The sequence below is a fragment of the Lepisma saccharinum genome, chromosome 17 (assembly GCF_977018435.1).
Source record: "Lepisma saccharinum chromosome 17, izLepSacc3.1, whole genome shotgun sequence".
NCBI classification, from domain to species: domain Eukaryota; kingdom Metazoa; phylum Arthropoda; class Insecta; order Zygentoma; family Lepismatidae; genus Lepisma; species Lepisma saccharinum.
The window spans coordinates 25,949,885-25,973,513 of record NC_139245.1 but is presented as its reverse complement, the minus strand read 5'-3'; the positions used below and the strand labels follow the sequence as shown (position 1 = coordinate 25,973,513).

At 38.3% G+C, this 23,629-nt stretch overlaps 2 protein-coding genes across 3 annotated transcripts in view; one reads left to right on the top strand and one right to left on the bottom strand.

Annotated features, from left to right (window-relative positions):
• LOC146001629 (ATP-binding cassette sub-family A member 2-like) overlaps positions 1–17,280 on the bottom strand; it is a 146,873-nt gene extending 129,593 nt beyond the window's left edge. The window contains exon 1 of one of the 2 annotated variants that reach the window (XM_083139182.1): positions 17,008–17,280. The gene's annotated coding sequence lies outside the window, so the exon portion shown is untranslated. The remainder of the gene's footprint in view (positions 1–17,007) is intronic. The other variant, XM_083139183.1, reaches the window with a different exon arrangement.
• A 170-nt stretch (positions 17,281–17,450) lies between these two features.
• Positions 17,451–19,611, top strand: LOC146001240 (glucosaminyl-phosphatidylinositol-acyltransferase PIGW-like). Its single transcript, XM_083138546.1, has one exon. The coding sequence runs from the start codon at positions 18,040–18,042 to the stop codon at positions 19,516–19,518; it is 1,479 nt and encodes a 492-aa protein (XP_082994672.1). The 5' UTR covers positions 17,451–18,039; the 3' UTR covers positions 19,519–19,611.
• Positions 19,612–23,629: the final 4,018 nt, after the last annotated feature.

Here is a 23,629-nt window from a genome sequence, read left to right as displayed (position 1 = left end):
TCAGCGCCTAACCAACTGCTCTACGTTAAATTACTGACGTTATACCCTTAAAAACATGTTGACGTTTATGAAGACTCCCACCTTCCTGTGTTTCAAGCACATTTTCTCGACAAGTCGTGTAAAATATATGTTTTTGAGAACTGTTCGATATTATGCAAGGTATTGTCAATAAAATGTCGCATAAACTCCTCACAAATTTGCTTCTTTCTGCACAAACTTGATGGCAATTTCTTCCAGGTGGAGAAAAACTCTATTCAGTGTTTCAAACCCCCCAAATTTCAAGTCGAGCAAGCAGAATCGTAAATATCCTTCAAGGTTCTTTTTCCAATTTATTATTTCTGTTTGATTGTGTATTATAATAGCGGTTTATAGTTTCTAAGTTCATGGAAAGTGTTAAATTGAAAACCTATCACCGCAGCGTTTTTCGTCTAGTGGAAGGACCTACTCAAAGTTGTCTACTCTCAGCTGGAGCTGAAGTGCAATGTTGCTAAGTTTACGATTTCGGGACTTAGAATTCTTTCGGGGCGGTCAAATAAGATGTTGCGAAGTGTACATGCATGATGGAGCACCGGCACATTTTGCTGCTGCTGTGAGACGACATCTAACACGCAGATATCATCGAAGATTGATACGTCGAGGGGGGTCTGTACCGTGGCCTCCAAGGTCACCGGATCTAAATTATTTCAATTCTTGTGTCTGAGACTCTTGGGTCACCTCAAAAGCGTAGTGTACAACACTCCCGTTGACACGGTTGAAGAACTGGAACAGAGAATTGTACATGCTTGTGAGCAATTCCGAAATGATCCGGGGGTGTTCGAAAGAATTCGAAACTCAATCGCGTACAGTATTGCATCCAGATGCAAGGACGACACTTTCAACACCCTTTAACACGTACGAGTGTACAGTAATTGTAACGTAGAACATACTAAAGTAGTGCTGTATTCCTTGTTAAAGTAAATAGAATGTTCAATAAAAGCAATGAGATCTCCTGATTTTTCATACTGTATTACTGGCATTTTACCAACTAGGACGACGTTTACAAAGAATGAAGTCAGGGGAGCTTGTAATCACACATTCGCGATTATATCGAAAATGGCTCGTTTGCAGACCCATGTTTACCGAGACTTTTTTTGCTTCTATTATCGTGTACTTTCACCTGTGTCAGGTTGCGCTATTACTTTTGAGACACCCTGTATTAGCATTGATTGCTTGGTTGATTTATTTAGTGTTTTAAGTCCACTTTATGCACAGTAAGGCTAATCGTGACTGGACATATAGTTTAAAGTGGGATCAAAACCACTATGTGCCTCCACCGGGTATCGAACCCGGGACCCCTTGATTACAAGGCAACGACGCTACCACTGCGCCATTGGGGAGGCCGTATTATATTAGCAGTTTGCGTTGAAAAATAAACAGCTAATATCACCGATAACAGCCGCAAGTGTCGAAATAAGCACCTCTCGGTTGAAATTAATCAAGTTCAAGATGACGTATTTGAGAACTAACATGTCCTTCTTTTAGTAAAAATGCTCACCCAGGGTGGTATTTAAAGGGGCGGGAGCGCTGGGAAACCCCCTTCTAGTTCTGCATTCCCTCTGTGGTTGCTAACTTTCATATCGGGGGACTATGTATGTAATTTACATGAATATCCCAATGCTTCAGTAGCAATAGACAGAACCCCCCCCCCCCCCAAAAAAAAAAAAACTGGAATATTTCCAAAAGTATACTCTATATCCAGATCCAGATTATCAATAGAAAGTTACGTGACATAACAATTCGATTTCGATGATGTGATTGACGACTTTGACAAAAAAAGGTGAAAGATAAATTTTGTTTTCACTTCATTGTATTAATGTTCTATTCTAAAGGAATTTCCTTACACTAGCTATATCATACCATATGGAATGTTCATACTTTCGAAATTCCAATGTGTAAAGATCAGAGCTTGAAGTGGAAAGTGTTAGGAGGGGAAGTTGTTCAAGCCTTGGGGGTATCTGAGGGGATGCCTTGCAAAAATCTCCTAGCTGGGGGAATACTATCTCCCCACATCGAGCATCGGTAAAGATTTTAAGTAACACACCCACATTTATATAGTCTACGTACGAGTGGATGTAGACATGCCCAGGGTCACAACATGTAGAGGACATCAATATTAACGATTTTACATTATAACATTTTAATCGTTGAGGTCCCATTTTGACTACGAGCCCTCAAGAAATAGCATTTTTATCCTGTATGTCTGCAGCCAAGCATCACATTCATGGTTGCCACTAGCATTTTCTTTCTGACGGAAAACGACAGTCTTTAATATGCGACAGACAGGAAAGGATCGCCCTCAGGATATGAATATCTCAGAATAAAACTTAACGAGCTTCTAGTGCAAAAGTATAAAACACGATAAGCAACAAGACATGGATTGAGCGAAAGGATTAAAATCAGGACTTTTATCTAATCAGCTTCTCTACTAGCATGGACTCGCTCCCATAGATTACTAACGTCTGTAGTATGAGAGAGCGAAAAATCAGGGGCAAGAACGTGTCTGTACTGCATGGCTACATACACACAGGATAAAATGTTGTTTCTCGAGACGTGGTAGCGCCGAAACAAAACCTAGCAAAAAGTTAAGAAAAGCTGTCTTGTATTGATGTCCTCGACACGCTGGTTCACGGGAAATCCTCTTGCTAAAGGGGGTTAGGGCGGGGATTTGAGTTGAATTTTAAGTTCATTTTATGCACAGATAGATTGGACTTACAGTTCAAAGTAGGATTCGAATCGAACCCGTATTTGCCTCCTCAGGGTAGCGAACCCGGGAACTACTGATTACAAGAAAGCGACGTCATCATAACGAAATGCGGAAGACATGAAAATGTGGGGCGGGGTAATAATTACGTTGATTATAATGTAGAATTTAACGAGGAATTGAAGGTGTACACATTCTTACTTTTCAAAATATAAGGGCTTCGCAAGTATAGTTCGCAGAGGGCCTCACGTCTCGTAACGGCGGGCCTGAAATTGCGAAACGACTTGCTGCAAGAGGTTTCCCAAATTACCTCACCATCCTGGGTCAAAACAGGAAATTCGGGACTTTCACCGAAGATCGAACCCTGGACTGTTGAACCAGAAGGGCGAGAACGCTAATCGTTCGGTTACGCATGATTTTGGTGTGAAGATAACAACAACAATAAGTGCTCCCGACGGCGTTGTTAACTTGCAATCAAGGAGTCTCGAGTTTAATACCCGATGGAGGCACATTGCCCAGTGATTCGAATCCCACGTTAAACTATGACTTCAGTCCCGGCTACTATTCGCGATTAAAATTAACACCTGAGCGCTAGTGTCGCCTCCAATATGGCCGCTCTATGTAGGATAAATGTTTGTTTACATTCAGTAGTAGTACGTAATAGCAGCGTGTTGTCATTGCTGGGATGGAAGAAACGTTTAAATTATGCAATATTTTTAAATATTGCGAATGCTATGTGAACTCCAGGAACTATAACGAAGATGAAGCTGTGCTGAGAGCGAAGCATTTAATTGTGATAGGCAAAAATAACACGGAAAACGCAAACGAAACTATGTATACGCACTGGTTCTTCAAAGCAGTTCTGTTTCATCTGCACCTCGGTTGTAACTGGGGTTCTCAGAAATGATTTGAAAATATAGCAATTCATTGCAAAGCTTGGGCAGGAGAAAGATGTAGACATGCCTTTGCAATTATTTTCCCAAAGAGGAAGGAGTTACGGGGTGTGCCGGGTGTGCCTAGGCACACCCTAATGGGCTGATTTATCAAAGAGAATTAAAGACAGATATTTCAATAAGAGAGAAAATAAGCGGCAGTTTGTAAGAAGTTAAAAATGTCATTACTTGGTACAAACGTGTGCATTATCGCTGATGGAACGGGTGTCTGTAGTTTTTCGATATTTTGATGTCATTGGAGAAAGAAGATATTTACTGCATTCTACTCTGTACTACAGCGCTTTTCTTCTATATTTGTCACAAGCTGCACGTGTGAGAGAGAGCTTTTCTCCAAGCTTACCCAAGTTAAAACTAAATTAAGAGCAACTCAGGAGGAGGATAGATTGGAAGCCCTGCTCTTGCTATTTGTGGAACAGGAAAAAGCTTAGTCTATTGATGTAAATGAAGTTATTGATGAGTTTAAGAACATTGAACGTCTCTGGTTATAGATGACGTGTATTTTGATGTATTTGTTTGTAACATTTATGAACATTTTTTCTGTGTGTAATTTCTATGCAATTTCATTTTTTTCTACTACATATATTCAGAAATTTTCAACACTGTCATTTATAGTGGAACCACAAGCAAAACAACCTGCGCAGACCCGCGACTCCTGTGCACCATACTCCCGCGAGGGGAGGGGGGGGGGAGAGTGGACCATTCTTCCTTATAGCCCGAGCTGAAGGGAAAGCTGCACGGGGACTTTTCGTCCAAGGTTTTTTTCCCTTGTGGTCGATCTATAGTGAATTTATATTCCTTTACAAACATCAGTGCAAGTAAAGAGCCAAGTGATTGTGTTGCAAAATATGCTATTATTGGGCACACCAAAATATAAAGTCTAGCTACGCCTATGATAATAATAAGAACAATTTCATTGAGGCTATCTTCAGTCTTCACTGAAAATTAACTTACAACATGAAACAGCAACATTAGCATGTCAATTTCCTTTTTCTGACTTATCTTTACGATTACAGACATTAATTAATTCTCAAACTATTTTCATCTTCTTACTTTCATGGTAATAAAATCATCTTTCGGAAATTAAAGAGAACAGACTCGTGCATTCTTCGTAATTTCCTTGCCGCATTTCAGTTATGCCAATTTTGCCAATCAGTTCTGTTTTCCCTGGTTTATTTACAAATTTCATTTTGTTGATTCCACAGGGTGGAAAACACATGTAAGATATTCACTTGTCCTGACCCACAAAACTGTTTAGAACAAAAAAACTGAACAGTAGACGTTACTTTTTCGCATGTTCCCCATGCTTTGAACGGCTTCAACACAGCGAAGTATCCTACGTGGAGTGGTTCCTGAAAATCTCACCAGATGGCATATCGGATAATTTTAATCGCGAATATCTGAGCATAAAGTAGACCGAAAATAACTTTGAGAATAATCGAAATATATCTAATTTCCCAATGGGTCAAGAACTCTTGTTTGTAGACGGTGCTATATTTTACCATACTTTCATTTATTCAACGATCTTTTTACCCAAAAAAGTTGTGCAAGAGGGGTGTCCAAATACCACCAACTCCGGGGACTATCCAGAATTTTCCACTTGCGTGTGTGTGGGGGTGGGTGGGTGGCGGGGGGGGGGGGGGGGTTAGCATACTCCAAAATTCCCAAACCATGCGAATTTTGCAATTCATTCCCCAGTTAGGTGTCGATGAACCTAAAACATCCCACACGGAATTTGGGACCTAAACGCGTTTCTATTTCTTCCATAAGGATTACACGCCTTGAATATAGGCATCCCTGCCGAACGTCGTGAGAGGGTCGTAGGCCAGTCAACAAGGGGGTCCAATAAGGTAAAAAAAATAGGGAAAGCTGGAACAAATTTTATTATTTTTCTAAAAGGGTTCTTAACAACATATTAATTTTGCACCCCTGTACCACCCCGGATTTGGCCGCCATCTTTGAAAAATGGAGCCGAAAATCAGTTGTTTGCAAATATCTCGCTTGGAAAGCACTTTACAGGAAAAGAGGTTATGATGAAAAATAATTTACAAAAAAAGTTCTGTGAATTTTTCTTCTAGGATGCTTCGTTTGGGTGCTAGATGAGAGAGAAAATTTAGGTTATTTTCCCACCCCGCTTTGCAAGTGCGGAACTCAAGGAAGCACCTGTTACATGATGTTTTGCAGTATCTCTCTTCTATAAAACTGGACTTATTACACTTGTTCTTTCTTTAAGAATGTAATTTATGGTTCAATTGCTTTTATCATTGCATGCAGTACTTTATAGGAAATAGTTTAGTGTGTAAAAAGGTAAAAAAGGTAAAGTGCAGTGACGTGCGGTGATGTCGACACTTGGGGTAGGAATCAGTGGCGTGCCCAAGAGATGATACGATAAAATACGTCAAGATGATACGATAAAATTGATGAAGGGACAAACACAAATAACACCCATGCCGAGGTCGGGGTTCGAACCCAGAACTCCTGGTGTCATAGCGTGCAGTGATAACCACTCCCCCCCCCCCCCCGGTTGGTTGATTTGGTGTTTAAGTCCACTTTATGTACATAAAAGCTAATTGGGACTGGATCTACAGTTTAAGTGGGATGCGAACCACTATGTGCCTCCACCGGGTATCGATCCAGAACCACTTACACTACCCCCACGGAAGTAGGGCTGACAACAAGGATGAGTGGAAAGCTCTAACTATTCAGATACGTGGGTATCGGTAAAGTAAACTGCATTTTTTCCTCAGTGGTAAATTTCAATTGGATTTTTGAAACACCGTATTTGCATATGATTAACGTTTCTTCAAAAAAATTGTATTGCTTGATTTCCCTAATTTCTCCATCTCACGATCTCGTTACTGAAGGATCGGGCTCGAGCCCTGGCCTGTGCATGAGTGTTCCTTTGTAACCACTTTCCATCCGTTTAATTTAATCAACGTTCATCGTCATGGCAGAATTTAGGTAAAGTGATGGAAAAGCAACGCTAAAGAAAGGGGGGGGGGGATACAAATAATTTCTTCCCAGTGCATCTGCAGGGCACTGTGAAATCAGGAGTCCAGAGTTCTGTGTTTATGATTGTCCCTAGTGACTTTCATAAGCTCATTAGCTACTTATCGCGATTAAATCTATACAGCTAGAAAAAGCAATGGAAGGTGGCAAAAATTCAATATATTAGAGGAGATAAACAGGTAACGAAACACACTTTTTTCTACTTTCTTGAATGATATTCATTTGGCTTTTTGAGTTCTGGGATACATTTTTCATTCCAAATTATTTCATTATTCACTGCAGTACAACACATATGAACAAGAATGCGCACTCGTCACACGTTCGAATCCCGTCCAGAATTGTTCTTTGTGAGGTCCCCTCATCAATTTCATTATATAATCATTCATCCTCATTTTCGCGATAACCAAATGTGGCAGAAAGGTGAAGGAAAATAAACCAAACCAACAACAACAATTAGATCGTGCGTTTTCTTGCCCAAATTAATACATCCGTATTTATGACTGTTTAGCTTACCCATTTTTTATTGGAGGCCAAATTATTAGTATATTTAAATAAAACACTACTAAAACGAGAGCGAGAGAGAGCATGAGCAAATATTTGTTATTTAATCATTATATATTCCATATTTGACAAAAAGATAAAAGAAACCATAACTTTTTTGTCTGCACATAATACAAGTAAAATTACATCCCATATTATACATACATATTGTACAACGTTTAAAAGGTTGTGTAAATACAGAGAACATAAGTACTCCGGAAATTTTCCCCTGAGTTCTTTAGAGGATTTACAAAGGAATCGAAGGGAAACCAATCCCCTATCTGTCCTATAGGAGATAGACTGGAGGACCTGAAACCACGGGCATTCAACCATGGGAGCGTGGGGCGAAGGGGCAAGGGAGGTACAGGCAGAAATCTTCCCTTTCCCTTCGGGCGGTTGTCTATACCTGGATCTGGTAAGGCGGAAGAAGAGCCAGCAAGGGATCCAGCCTTGCAGCTGATCACACCGAGGGACGAGAAGCGCGTGGAAAGAAGTGTTGCATATGAACTGATGCTTCAAGACAATAAATATTGTGATTTGAAAATATTTAGAGACGTAAGATTGATTGACCTATCTCTGCTAGACTAGCTACTCCTCAGTGCACGTCACTGGTAAAGTGCTTCCTTGTGCTTTGCACCCTGCCAGTTTAGTGTGTGCAGGAGATAATATGCTTGGTTGGAAAGTCAAGGTATCTCCAAAGGAACATGTTGACTTTATCCAAAAGGGCTATTTAACAATAAAACGCCAATCTAATCGAGGAGTCCCAGGTTCAATACCCGGTGGAGGCACATTTGGTGGTTTGGAGTCCATTTTGACCTGTGGGTCCAGTCTCGATTAGCCTATTCATGTATAAAGTAGACTTAAAACAATAATTCAAACCACAATAACCCGATCACAAAAGTTTTGGTCTCTGATCTGGTCAGATATGACGACTGAGCCGTGATGTGCCCAATGAAGAGTTGTGGGGGACGGCAGAGAAGTGACTGACTCAATGCTAACCAAGTGGATGGCATGCCTATTAGTTCACAGATAAAATAGACGAGCTGCATGTCGATGTACGAAAGTCTCTTATATCAAGGGATAAGCAAAGACTTCCAGTTCTTTTGTGGATGCTGGAGCTGCTTGAAAAGGTGGAAAAGATCTCCGTTCTTCCCCGCTCAGGATCAAACTCAAGTCTCTCACGTGGTGGTCAGATGCCCTAACGACTCTTTTCTTCTCAAGGAATACTCCTATGTGGTAGTATTCTCAGTTATTCACAATTTTCTCAACTTTCACACATATCACTTTTTACTAATATTCTAGGTTTTTCTCATTACAGACATACACAAGCATCCATGTCCTAGCCAGGATTCGAACCCGGGATCCCTGGCATTGCAGCCTGCTTTGAAAACCACTCCGCCACGGAGGACGACAGGACTGAGATACCGCGACTCATACATTTAGAATAGGTATTATAATAAGAAATAAGCTCTCAAGTTACCTTGTAAGAAAGTTTCCTTGTCTTTCGCTCTTGCAAAATAGAGTGGAGAAAAATAAGTGAAATTACTCGCTCCTCTAGCACCCAAACAGTGCTTCTTAGAACAAAAATGCACATAAACTTTTTTCTAGAGAATTTTATGTAGATTATTTTTCATCATAACCTCTTTTGCTGTAAAATGCTTTTCAAGCGAAATATTTGCAAAAAACTTATTTTGGGCGCCATTTTTCAAAGATGGCGGCCAAATCCGGGGTGGTACAGGGGTGCAAAATTAATATGTTGTTCATAAACCGTTTAGGAAGATAATAAAATTTGTTCCACCTTTCCCTAATTTTTTCCTTATTGGGCCCCAAAATCATCCATTGTTGACTGGTCTATCGGACAACTTTCACTGAAGAAAAAAAAGTTGAGCTCATTCTAGACATTCAATTCTTACTGGAAAAATAAAAACACATGAGGCACAGCCGGACAATATCGCTCGTACCGCCTGAAAAAAAGCATTGACTTTTATTATTATTGCATCTAAAGTAAATGTATAAACACAAGATCTATCAGATCTGTCATTTCAGGAAATTAGGTTCTCATTTGCATCTTAAACGAATAGCACTCACCGCAATATATTATTTTTTTCTACATTTCCACCGACAAGAGACAAATTTAGTTTTTTATCCCTTTCATCTATTCTTTACAAGAATTAATGTAATGAAGAATGGATTTTTGTATGGTGCATTAAATAAATAAAATGGATGTTCAATGTCGCAGCAGGAACTGAGTTTTGCCAGAATGGAGTTCCGGTGCATTCCCTCCAAAAAAGGAAAAAGTTTAATTCACGTACTGCAACCACATAGTTATTTGAGGAATAAATATCAAACTGTCCTGAACATTGTTTTCTTGTACAATTTATGAAATGTTTTGTACATTACAAGATAATTTCTAATAAGCCTATTTCTTTCACGTAATGTAATTGTAATGTAATTCATCTCCTGTGCCACCTCATTCCATAGAACATCAATTTTGTCCTTCTTATTGTACCCATAACCTTGACCCCACTGTTAAACTTACATATACATCTGCTGCCAAACAATACAGTGATGAGTCATGCAGGTGGTGTGCTGAGAAGAATGGATTCGTGCATGCGCAGAGCGATTTGTCACATTGTGCTCCTCCGAGACCAAATTCCCGGGACCTTCACTGTTTTGTCGCAAGCTGTCGCAATGTGACTCGAGTCAAATGTTTCGTCCGGTTTTGCGGCGGCTCATAACAGCCCCATGATAAACGTTCCCTCGAGTCGGTTTGCAACGTGTCCGATCCAGTGTGCGGCTGACCTTACCATTCAGAACAACAGATTATATAACTTACTGCCAGAAAACAAATAACACTTTGAATCGATTCGAAAACTTAAATTATCACACACTTACTGACAAGCGAAACGGACGTGTTAAATAGCCGGCCACTGTTTCTCTCGGTAATCGCATTCAAAGTGTGAGAGCTTTCGATATCTACCACTTGGCAGTGCCACCGTACATTAGACTGCAGCATTGGACTGCAGTGAATGCAGTCTGCTTTTTAGCATTGACAAGGGCTTAGCAGGGAGGGAAGTGGAAGCAGTGCTTACGTTAGAGTTAACATGGAGATGTACTAGCAGTCCTCGAGGGGGAAGCGGCTTCATATACCAAGTTAATTTGAAAGCTGCAACAGGACGCAGTACGATAGCAGAAGAATAAATATTTAATTTTTGCACTAATGGCAACAAAATATAATTTGTTTGGGGGGGGGGCTGCAGTCCTCCAGCCCACCTTCATCGGCCGCCACTGGACTGGACCAATAGTTTACAGTGGGATTCGTACAACTTGTGCCCCCACCGGTATCAAACCCAGGACCTCTTAATTACAAGGGGACAGCATTACCACTATGGCATGGGGGAGTCCATTAGCAGGAGTGCATAATACGTTGTTACTCCTTTCTTGCCATTGCTGGTGAGAAATCAAATCCACTGGGAGGAGTCTCTCACCAGTGCAGCCTCCAAATTTGATTTTTAAAAGTTGGGTTTTTCATGAGTTGGAGCCAGAAGAATGAAGCTGATTGCAGCCTGAGCTGGCAACCATCTGGAAAGATGGCATCTCGCTCAGGTCTGAGTTCGACCGTGATAACAGGAAATGTTTTCGCAACAATGGTGGTCAGCGATCAAACGATCTAACTGGGGGAGGGGTTGTTGCTTTTCACCTCCAAATTTTAAGTTTGATGGACAGTCGCCACCATCAATTTGGTTTGGGCAGCAATTTTCATTAACAAATATACTGAAGGGGAAACATTCTGATTAATTGAATTTTATAGTGTTCGAAATGTACCATGCCAATGAAAATCAGCACTTAGCAAATTAATTTAATTATATTGGCCAGATGAAACTAAAATATTCCATTACATCCAGTTGTTGTCAACTAATTTAAACCAAATTTTATATTTGTCAATAAGCGTAGACATAATCAAACTAATGCTCTCTGTGATTTTGCCATAATTTATTTATTAATATTAAATTTCAAGGGTACATGTACATTAACTTCTATTGAATCCTTCATATTATCAGGCCTTGAATCATCTGTGAGACTTAGTAGTTTCGCTTACAGGCCTATACAAACACTGCCTGGGTAAATTTCACCCAACGCATGCTCATTCATTTCAGTTCAGTGTATTACATGTTATTTTTTTTATGAATTGTGTAATACAATATAAATGTTCAAAATTAATAAAATTAGTTTATCGAATACAGGTAAAGTTATTTAAATGCTTTAAAACAATTACAATTTGGACTGAAGAAGAAATTTTGCTGGAGGATCCTAGCAGAGACTGCTCATCTTATCGTCTCTTTTTCTCATCCTTATCAATTGAGTAATACAATAAAAATGTTCAAACCTAACAAAATTACTTTAATCAATGAAGGTATTAGCATACATCAAAAATGTATAATTCAGAATTACTAAGTAATTTTACTTGTTGGTAAAATTTACCCAGCATGCATCCTTACAACTGGCGGAGAACATGCAACCTAGCAACATAAAGATGTGACACAGAACTGACAAAACATACTGTTTGGTATGCCCAATTTACATCACAGCAACAGTGTACATGTCTTCTCAATTGCCTCACACACACACACACACACACACACACACACAAAACTTCAATCAAATAATGATTGACAGGGATTTATACACATACACACCTTAGCACCACCCCAAGGTTTTCATGACATCCACTAAATATTTAAAAAAGGTGTAACTTATAGACCATTAAGTACTAAATGTACCTCTATATCTCCTAAAGTTATTCTTACAACTTCTTAATTGTCTCAAACCAATCACAAGTAATTTCAACTTGTAAAAGTTGTAACAACACCAACACTAGAAATAATGATTGGCATTCAGCCAAGAGTTTTACTGGTCTGAAATCTCAGTCAAAAAATAAAAAGAAGAAGAAAAAACTGCTTCCTGTATTCAATTCAAACCAACATAAAACCAGCTAAAGGGAAATGTCAGTAGCCAACACTCAAAACCTGGATTTCATTTCCTGTAAATCCTCGACCTTCAACTTAAAAGATTGCAATACAATGAATTCTTACTGAAATATTCTGAATTTTTAAACAACCAGTATTTGCCTTTTTTTCCGCATATATCATACATTCTATTTTTTCATGTATTTAATCACTATCAATGTAAGAAAAAAAGTTCATATTTTCATGTTGACATTTGTCTTTATTAACTGAAGTATAATTTGACATTTAAGTTTTCAAATTTGTCCACTAGTTTTTCTGAACTAGAAGCCAAATCACACCAAAGTGTCATGGTCCAATTTCACAATTCAACAGCATAGGTATTGTATGCTATGCTGTTCAAGATGTCAGCAACAAACATGTAAAAAAGAATGTGAAGATGGCATGCCCTTTATAAAGCTAGAGGACTTACTATTATGCAGTTCCAAAGTAATCCACATTTGTTGATTTTATCTCATTCAAGGTACAGTGGGATCCATGAGTATTACCACGCAAATTGTCCATGACTATTTTTATTATTATTTTCTCTTACATCCTATGTGTTTTTAAGTGATGGACTTTTATGTATGCTGATGCAGAAGTTGTCAACAGCTTGTTTTGAGTTTTCTTCTAATTCCTGAAGCTCATATTGGGTCAAATAAAGTGGACGAACATAGTGATTGACAATTTGCACGGTTATACTAATGGATCCGACTGTACATACACACAACTTTGTTGGGTTCAGTCCCCCCCCCCACACACACACACAAACACACACTCCCCAACAAGCTTCTGGTCACCAGTGTCCCGGATTTTCACTTATGAAATATAGCAACCCTAATCATACCAAAAGTTGATGCCTCCCCTTTACGTGAACTATATATACGGCCATGGGTGTGGTGTGGGATATGGAACACCCGAATTGTGGGACCTGTCTTCATCCATGGCAACCTGAACGGGGAGAGATATCTGAATATTCTCCAGGAAGATGTGTTACCCTCACTGATGAACCCAGACTGCGTATTACCAGCCAATTCCAATTTCCAGCAGGATGATGCACCTCCACACAACGCGTTATGTGTCAGGCATTGGTTGGCTGAACTGCTCCTGGGTCACTTTATTGGTCGAAGAGAGCCCACTGAATGGCCACCCCATTCTCCGGACCTTACGCTCCTTGACTTTTACCTTTGGGGTCATGCTAAAGCCATAGTTTATCAAGAGAAAATCACTGATCTCCGACATCTCCACCACTGGATCCAACAAGCATGTGACTCTGTCGACCGTGCATGTTATTGCGTGTCCAGGAGGACTGGCTAAAATGTCTCACGTTGTGTGTAGCACAGAACGGGCAACACATAGAGCATATCTTGTAGGATGCCAAATGTGAACTTCAACTGTGAAAATATCCTCACCAAATAAAGTTAGGGGAAAAATAACTGCATATTCTTATTTCTGAGAAAACACACATGTAAAATGATATGCTACATGATCCCCTTCCCATTTGAAAATCTGGATGTAATTCCAAAGTGGAAGCTTTCAAGAGATACACGCTAGCCCCATCTGGTGTGCCCCCACCCCAATTACCCATATCCGAAATTTCATCACCCTCCGTCAAGTCGTCACCAGACTTTTGCCTCACCCTGTATAGTGCTAATATGTGTGCGATTTCTTCTGTCACTAGATATTTTGTCCCTGCAACTGCACAAAGTGGAAAAAGTCTTTTTCATAATATGTGTCCATATTTCTTTACAATTTTTTCTCTATTAGAACTAATTCGTGTTGCTTTTTGGTCAGCCTAGTTATGTTTTATGATGTCAGTAATTTTACATTTTTGCTTCCTTAGACCATTTAGGTATGATTTGGAATCTTGTGAGTATACAGAAGCATTCAGAAAAATGTGCAAGAACTCCTGCATGTCCGACGATCCCAAAAAATAATTTCAGGATGCCTTGTTCATTTTCCCCCATTCCTATAAAATGAGAGATATTACATTCAATGTCGCCCAGTGGCAATATCTAGTCTGTGGGGCTTGACAGGAGCAGGAGAAGAAGTGATACAGAAAATTGATAGTAGGAATTCAGAGATAATTAGTTTTCACCTTAGTTTCAAGTTTAAAATCTGAGTATGTAAAGTCTGAAACACTAAAATGAGGTACCTATTATTCAGAAAGTGTTAAAAATGTATGCTCTTCTCGGTTTAATGACTGTATTACCTATTGGTAATATTTGGATTGTTGTTCTTTCTCGCAATATGTTATTTGAATAGGCTATATATTTCAATAGGAAATATCCATATTCTTTCCTAGTGACGGTGCTAGAATAATGTTATTATTTTTGTGCGAGACAGATGTCCGGTAACGGTTCCGATTGTTTTATGATTTCTCCTAGCACAAAGACTAATTATCGTAAAATTTTGGAAATCATTGTCACACGAAATTTGAACCTTCCTTAAAGTACGAGGGTCACTCTGAAAGTTTTGAGAATCGATAACAATAAGCCAACGCAACATGCTGCTGGTGTTTCTATATTTAGATTAGCATTTCAATAGCAAACTCTGCAAGTTTCAACTTGCTCCAACAATGGGCTGAGTCAGCATGATAGTTTACACAGCAGCAGTTGAGGTTTCGTTTCGAGCAAGGATGGTTCTGAAACGAGAGCATTTCCACGCTATGATTTTTTATGACTTCAAAGTTGGTTTAGGTAAGAGTGAGTGTCATGAAAGATTGCACCGTGCATTTGGGGATCTTTGCCACCATCTATCGATGGTTTGCAGATTTTAAGAGGAAGGGACTCCCTTGAAGATGAAGATCGTTCAGGGCGGCCTGCAACAGCCACCACAGATGAAAATGTGGCAAAAGTTGAACAAATGTTGAGAGAAGATCAACGATGTACATATTTGCAGATTCAGACAAGCCTAAATATTGGATCGGAAGCAAATAGACAGATCCTGGATGAAAACTTCATGTCAGGAAGATTTGCAGTCGCTCGATCTCCCACAACCTAACAAATGAGCAGAATAGTGGATTGGTGCCAGGAAATATTGGACAAATTCAGTGGAGGAAGATCAAAAAACACTTTTAACATCATAACAGGTGACGAAAGCTGGATATACCAATATGATCCTGAAACAAAGCAGCATCAGTCTGGGTCTTCCCTGGGGAGGATCCTCCAACAAAAGTGAAGATATCAAGAAGTGTTGACAAAGAGATGATCTGTTCTTTTTTTTCTGCTAGTGGGCACATTGTGACAGTTCCACTTGAAGAACAAAAAACAGTCACTGCCAGATGGTACACGATTGTACATGACAAAATGTCTGCCCAAAGTGTTCGATGCGTTGAGGAGGAACCGTCCAAAGACAGGCCTGCGCGGAATCATGCTGCATCATGACAATGCCTCTGATCACACTGCAAGGGAGACAACCGATTTTCTGAACGAGTTATGAGTCAAAACATTACACCATCGCTCTTACAGCCCAGATCTGGTCCCATGTGATTTTTCTGATTTTTTCTAAAGTGCAAGAAAACATTCGTGGTCATCGATTTGACTCACCTGAAGCTGCGGTGGCTGCATATGACAGTGTCTTTGTAGCATACTGCATGATGCATGGCGTTCAGCATTCTTAAAGTGGTTTGAACGGATAACACGTTGTATGGTACTAGTTTACTATCCTTCGGACAGATTTCTTCATTTCTACAGAAGAAACTACTTACCGTAATAAGTTCCTGTACTATTGTCTAACATCTGGAAGATGTTTTGTGTGATGTGGGAATGTTTCATAGCGGAAATTCAACCATTGACACCTAGCCCCACGAACCATTTATACATAGCCCCACGAACCATTTCCGGTAAGGTTAGGTTAGGTAGGGTCACAATAGGTTCCAATAGTTAAAAATTGGTTTCGAAAAAAATATGCGTAGCCCCACACACCATTCTCGCATAGCCCCACACACCATTCTCACATAGCCCCATGAACCATTGACACATAGCCCCACAAACCATTTGCGGAAACGTACGTTCTTCAGTTACAAAAACACTTTTTTTAAAAAAAATTGATAAAAAAAACGTGAATACACGTTAAAAAATGATCCGCGAAGCAGATAGGTAAGTACAAATGTCAAAAATTGACGAAACTCAGAAGTTATAGGTGTCCGAAGGATAGTAAACATTTACCAAACAAAAGGAACTTGGGCCCATAAAATGGCAATTCCTTTCGAAAAAAGCAACGAAACATTTTATTTCCAGGGACTACACTCAATCACCGGCCCCCCAGGATCCATCTAAGGCATTGAAAATAGGAATATATTTTAAGAAGCAAGATAAAATTTGATCGGAAGGATCAAGGATATAATTCAAAAAGCAGAATGGCCTCCCCGATGGAGCAGTGCTATCGTCGTCGCCTTATAATCAAGGGGTCCCGGGTTCGATACCCGGTGGAGACGCATAGTGGTTCGGATCCCACTTTAAACTGTAGGTCCAGTCCCGATTAGCCTTACCGTGTATAAAGTGGACTTAAAACACCAAATCAATCAAAAATAGCAGAATGTTTCATACTGATCCTGACTAATGGATATTCACTATTCTTTTTTTTTGTATACAAAATGCAAAAAATGTATTTTTACATTTTTCCAGTCGGGAATATATCTCATCAATAAATGTTAATAATAATACTACATGAATAAGTGCATTAGAACCATTTCATGCCCATCTCTAGTATACACAATAAATTATTAATTTGGTAAAATACAAAACTGTCAATGATACCTTACCTCGAGATGGAATTCCGGGTGCAGGATTATTCCTCCACAATTCACAGCCATACACTGTCACATTTTAAGTGGTCTAAAGATATGGCTATCCGAATAGCTACCACAAAAAACATATAAACAACAATGCCACTAAATGCAATAAGCGAAGTTCTTTTAAATGGCATTCACCGCTAATTATGAATCTTCTCAGTGTTTCTGTCGAATGCCTTTCCCGTAAGCCTGCGCATTGTTTTGATATTTTCATGACGTCATGATCAGCTGCTTGACAGAACGAGCAAATTGTAATTTTACTTTTATTATCTTCTTAACTTACTCAATAAAATTACAAAAAACATTAAAATAAAAATGGAATAATTTCATTATTTCCAAAAAGATTATTTCCAACCGGCAATCTGACGTAAGTCGAAAAATCAAGCTATCGTTTGCAGTCGACATTAGTAATCGGTGTGATTGTGATAGCGTGAATCGATAGTGTTTTCTGACTATTTTTGAGTGTCTTCATACAAATTGAAAAATCTCACGTAGACATGAGCTAATAATATTACATTCATCGCTGTATAGATTTGTACTACCTAATTCGTTAATCATACATTTCATAAAAATTACATTGCTTGTCTACATGAAGCTGTTTATTCTGAAAACTGCACGTGTAACCTGCCGATTAAAGTATTACACCACATATTTTCTCTGTGATTACACGCCCATTCATAAAGTTAGTGTCAGTCAGTGATAATTCCAGTAAACAAGACGAGAAAATCTTTGATTCCTGCTCATTAATTCTATAATACACACGCTTCAGTTTTTACTTTACTAACCGTTGGTTTCCTACCATGAGAGCAATAAACATGTTGATAGAAAAGGGAGGTGTGGTCGGAGAAACCAAGCAGACGACTTTGTATGAACCACAAGTTCGAAATTGTTTGTGTCTTATTTAAAGATAGGAAGATATCAGTGAATAATATAATCAGTACCACACAATTTTTTCTTCATGTCAGTAGTGCTCATTAAGTGTGATACATTGGCGATATCAGAATGGAAGAACATAGGCAGATACGATCGTCGTACGTGGAATATCATGAGAATTTCATGAAAAACCACACTGGAACTACAGCTGCAGAAACTCTTCTTATATTAACTCCAATACCGGTGTCAGTATTTTTAATAGGAAATGTGATGTTATGGTGTACGTATATGGGAATCCATGTTACAAAAATGAAAATTCTCATTACTTTGATGGATTTTATTTTACTGGTAATTCCTCAAGTTCTGAGTGTTACTGTTCTATCAAATATGTGTCATATTATAGTATCCACAATGTTGTGTGTAACCATATCATTGCTAATTGCATTGATTATGTTGAACAAATCTAAGTGTGAGAAATTGACCATAAATGAAGTTCTTTTGTTACCAGTGAGAAATGGCAAGAGAGCATTTATAACCAATTTCAGAGCTCAGATTAATTTAGCAACTGCCATTTGCATTTTGGGAGTCGATTTCAAAGTGTTTCCTCGAAGATTTGCCAAAACTGAGACATATGGATTTGGATTGATGGACATTGGTGTAGGGTGTTTTGTAATTGCAAATGCTTTGGTGTCTCCTAAAGCACGGAAAAGCAGCATCAAGAAAGTGGATTGCAATTTGTCAAAAGTGTTGCTTAAGGTAGTAAAAAGTTGCTTTCCCCTTTTCTTGTTAGGTTGTGGACGGTTTTTAATTGTAAACCACCTTGATTATCAAAAACATGTTACAGAGTATGGTGTGCAGTGGAACTTTTTTCTGACCTTGGCAATAACGAAAACTGTATGTGAATTACTGTTGGTTTTTGTAAAGTCTGAGCATGCCGTGATATTTTCACTTTTTCTCATTGGTGTGTATGAACTTATCCTTTCATTGGGTGTTCGTGATTGGGTGCTAAGCGATGTTCCAAGAAGTAATTTTTTTAATGCAAACCGTGAAGGAATTATATCATGCATTGGGTACATGGCTTTGTATTTTGCTGGAGTTGGTATTGGAAGTTATTTACACTTAGATCGGCCTTTAACCAAAGACTGGATTTCTGCAGTCATAAAACTTTCAATGGAAGCTATAATTTTGTGGACGTGTACTGTATTTAGCGAGAACATATTTGGAGTTTCGCGCAGATTGGCAAATGCAGGATATTATTTTTGGGTACTTGCTTTCAGTATTTCTCTGTTAGATTTATTTTTGATAGGAGAAATAATTCTAAATGCAACTAGCTTAATTTTAAAGCCTCGTAAAAGAAATGATAAAAAGATTGTTGACAGTAATTTCCATAATGTAACATTGGTACCAAATTTGTTCCTTTCAATTAGTTACAATGGATTGTTTTTCTTTTTGCTGAGTAATGTTTTCACTGGTCTTATTAATTTGACAGTTTATACACTATATAAAGGTGCACTAACTAGTGTTTTTATTATATGTTGTTATCTGTTTATTTGTTGTAAAATCATAGTAACATTCCATAACAGAAAAATACAGTTGAAAGTATGGTAGTATGTGTCTGACTATTAAAACCTGCACAAAGGGTAATTCTCTGAAATTAAACATTTTCCTTTCAGGACAGGATTTTATTCAATCTTGCTGCATTTATGCATTATTTGGAATGTCTCCATGGGGAGGAATAATAAGACTTACTGTGCCGTAAGAATTTTTGGGGAAGTGGCCTTGGTAATTCACTTTTGCTGCAATGTGCACCATATTTAATTAGTTATATTGTTCAATAATGCTAAAAGAGTAACTTTCAGTAATAGGATAGTACAAGGGTTGCTATTTATGTATCCGGAATAACAAACAAAAAAAATATGTATCATTGAAAATGGTTTTATTGTTTTTCAAAATATTCTCCATGATGATCGATGCACTTTTGCATACGTTTGAACCAATTCTCATAGCACTTTGTCCATTCCGATTGAGGTATTTCGAAAACATGCATTTTGAACGCATCAATCGCTTCTTCTGGCGTCGAAAGTCGTTGACCACATAGGTTTTTCTTCACGTACGGGAACAAAAAGAAATCATTGGGTGCTAAATCAGGGCTATACGGCGGATGACTCATCAATTCAATGTTTTCACCAGTCAAATACCGAGTTGTTTGGACCGGTGTGTGACAACTCGCATTGCCATGGTAAAGAATGATCCTGCGTCGCTGGTTTTTTTTTTCTGATTTCCCCAAAGACTTCTGGCAAACAAATGGTTGTGTACCATTCAGAATTGACGATAGTGGCACTGTAGCCACGTGTCCATTTTCCCCAAAAAACAGGCGACCATTTGCTTCGAAGTGCTTCTTGCACAAACAACTTTTGTTTGCTGTTTGCTCATCTTGGAACACCCACACCGTCGATTGTTGTTTGCTTTCGGGCTCATATGCAGATCCAAGATTAATCACCTGTGTAGATGTTATACACGGCTTTTGCAGCACCACGATTGTATTTTGTGAGTATTTGTTTCAACCAATCGACACGAGCCTTTTTTTGAGCGATTGTCAAATTATGCGGGATCCAATGTGAACAAATCTTCTTCACAGCTAAATGTTCATGCAATATCTTATGTATGCTAGTCATACTAATGCCCAGGGATGCCTCAATCTCACGATTTGTCACATGACGATCTTGCATTATCAGTTCTCGCACAGCATCAATGTTTTCTAGCACAACAACCGATTTTGGACAGCCTTCTTTAGATTCGTCCGTGAGCGAACAACGGCCACGATTGAATTCACTAAACCAGTGATATACAGTGCTTTCAGATGGTGCTTCATTGCCAAAAGTCGAAGTGAGTTTATCGATGCACTGTTGTTGAGATAATCCATGTCGAAAGTCGTAGAAAATCATTGCTCGAAAATGTTCGAGTTAATTCCATTATTGGCCTCCGATGAAATTTTCAAGTCAGTGTAACAAACAAAAATAGCATGCATGAGCACAACGTTCTGGTTACATATACCATAGAAATGTCCCACTTTATGATAGATATATTAGTGTTGCCAGTTCCGGATACATAAATAGCAACCTATGTAGTACACACACACACACACACACTGTCATAATTGAATACTTTATGACAGGGGTTCCCAAACTTTTTCGTTTCACGGCACCCAAGTCAGAATGTAGGCCTATCTAAAACTTGAAATGCTCAGTTAGTGTGGTTAGGTTGCATGCCTTAAGTTAAAAAAATTAACATATTTCAAATTAAACATTTTGTGTGTAAAAAGTACTAAATAAGCACATATTTTGAATAAGTGCCTTTTCAGTGAAAATATTGGAACATTTTGCGACACCACCCATGGCACCGCAGCGCACACTTTGAGAACCACTGAGAATTATCACCTGATACGGGGGTGGGGCTGAATAAAGATACTCACAGTGGGGTCATTCCATGTCAAATCATCCAGAATTCTGTGAAAATGTCACCCACCATTCCCGATTTTGATGAAATTCTGTACACTTATAGAACTTTTGATGCTTATTACAAAAAAAATAATTAAAATCTCTGTGTATGCCATGTGTGGTTCCACTTTGAATGACATGCATTAGGTTATAAATGTATCTTTCCTCAGGTTTGTCATGGAACCTTTAAGTTTGTTTTCTTTTGTTCAGAATAGTGGAAGCTTTCATTTAAATAAGGTTTTAGAGGACTGTATCAATAAACTTGTATTTTTATGCATAGTTTTATGTATTTTTTTAAATATATCAAATGACTAACTTCAACAGAGAATTTCAATCATTGCCAACCCCTTTTCAATTTCCCCCGAATTTTATATATAGGTAAATCAGTGTGTGAGTACTAATGCCTGATGAAAAAAATAGGATGGGCGGTTGTTTATAGGATTACTCGAGAAGTCCATGTCAAAAAAGGAGATACAGCAATCATCTTTCATCTGCTGGCCACAAAGTTTTGTGTCCAGGAGACATTAACAACACAAATGGAAGGATATATGTACTTAGTGATAAGTCAAATACTCTAGTGTGTTCGAAATGGTCAAAATATTCTTCAAAAATGTGAATGGCACAATTTATAGTACACGAGATTTTGGCAATGCATATAGTCCAATAGAATAAGTATTATTAGGTACTACGTTCATGGGCGTAACTTGGGAACTATCTTTAGGGTGAAAGAATAAAAAAGTTTTCCATCCCATAAAAATAGTGTCCAGGATTATTTGCTAAATAAATTTGCAAAATATACTTGTAAATTTTAATCAACCAGGTTATGTCTATACTTACCTTTACACATAGTGAATAAACATTTTGAATATTATATCTTAAAACATATTGTACTTTAGGCTTTGTGCAAAATACATAAGCATTTCAATAAGATTAATTTTTAACGTCATTTGATGCAAATTATTTTTTTATCACCTTGTCTGAACCACTCATCCTAATTTCTTTATCAGGCATTAGTACACACACTGAGCAACCTATATATAAAATTCAGGGGAAATTGAAGGGGAAGGGGAATGAATGAAATTCGGTGTTGAAGTTGGTCATTTGTTTTTCTAAAAACATACATAAAACTATGCATAAAAATACATGTTTATTGATACACTAATCTAAAACCTTATTTAAATGAGCTTACACTATTCTGAACAAAAGAAAACAAACTTTAAGGTTCTTCGGCAAACCTGAGGGAAGATATGATCGTTTATAACATAATTTCTGTCATACACGGAGATTTAAAAAAAAAAGTAACTTCTGAATCCCTTGACCAATCTAAAAAAAAGTTTGTCATTTTTGTAATCAGCATCAAAAGTTCTATAAGTGTACCGAATTTCATCAATCTGGGATGGTGGGTGACATGGCCTCGATGATTTGACATAGAATAAAGAATAAACAATCATGAAGAGTGCATTTTTCACATTAATGTTCAACATAGAATAAGGAAGCTGACATATAAAGGAAATATTATTAAACTGTAGCCTATATAATTTAGAGCCATCCAATGTAATCTAAATTTGATTTCACTTTTGTTTTGGTTGTGAAATGAAGGTCAAATGTCTAGTTCAAAATTGTTTACATGTGAACAGTTTATACCTCCTCTTGTCTTCCCTTATGCATATATTGGAAACACCAAAAATAAATGAATTAATAATACAATACAGAGCATTCCCTGACATTCGCAAACGGCCCGGCGTCAGTGATTGTCTTGCCCGGTGAACGGGTCCGTGACAGTCGCACGCTACAGATTTTTTTTTTTTTTTTGTTCTCCCTGCCTTTGTTCTCTTTCCCTTTCTGTTGAAGTTGCAGACTGACGCCAGTATAATCCTCCCTCGGAAGTTGTGTTGTGTTGAAGATTGTGGCTTAATATGGCACCACAAAAGTTTACATTACAACAAAGGATTTAACTTGTCGAGTGTTACTTCGGAAAGAGGAATTGTGGAGAAGTGCGACGACGTTTTGCAACAAAATTTCCTGGTGTTCCCGTTCCACATAGGACCACTATATTAAACCTCGAAAAAAAAGTTTAGAGTAACAGGGTCAGTTCTGAATAAAAGTGGAAAGAAAAATGGAGAAATCTACTTACTGAGGAAAAACTCTATGAGATAGGACAAAGGTTAGAACAGTCTCCTCAGAAATCTATCCGCTGCCTATCACAAGAAACGGGTGTTTCA

What these genes read in the sequence shown, in the direction of transcription:
- LOC146001240 (XM_083138546.1), top strand. Translation starts at nt 18,040, where the DNA reads ATGGAAGAACATAGGCAGATACGATCGTCGTACGTGGAATATCATGAG.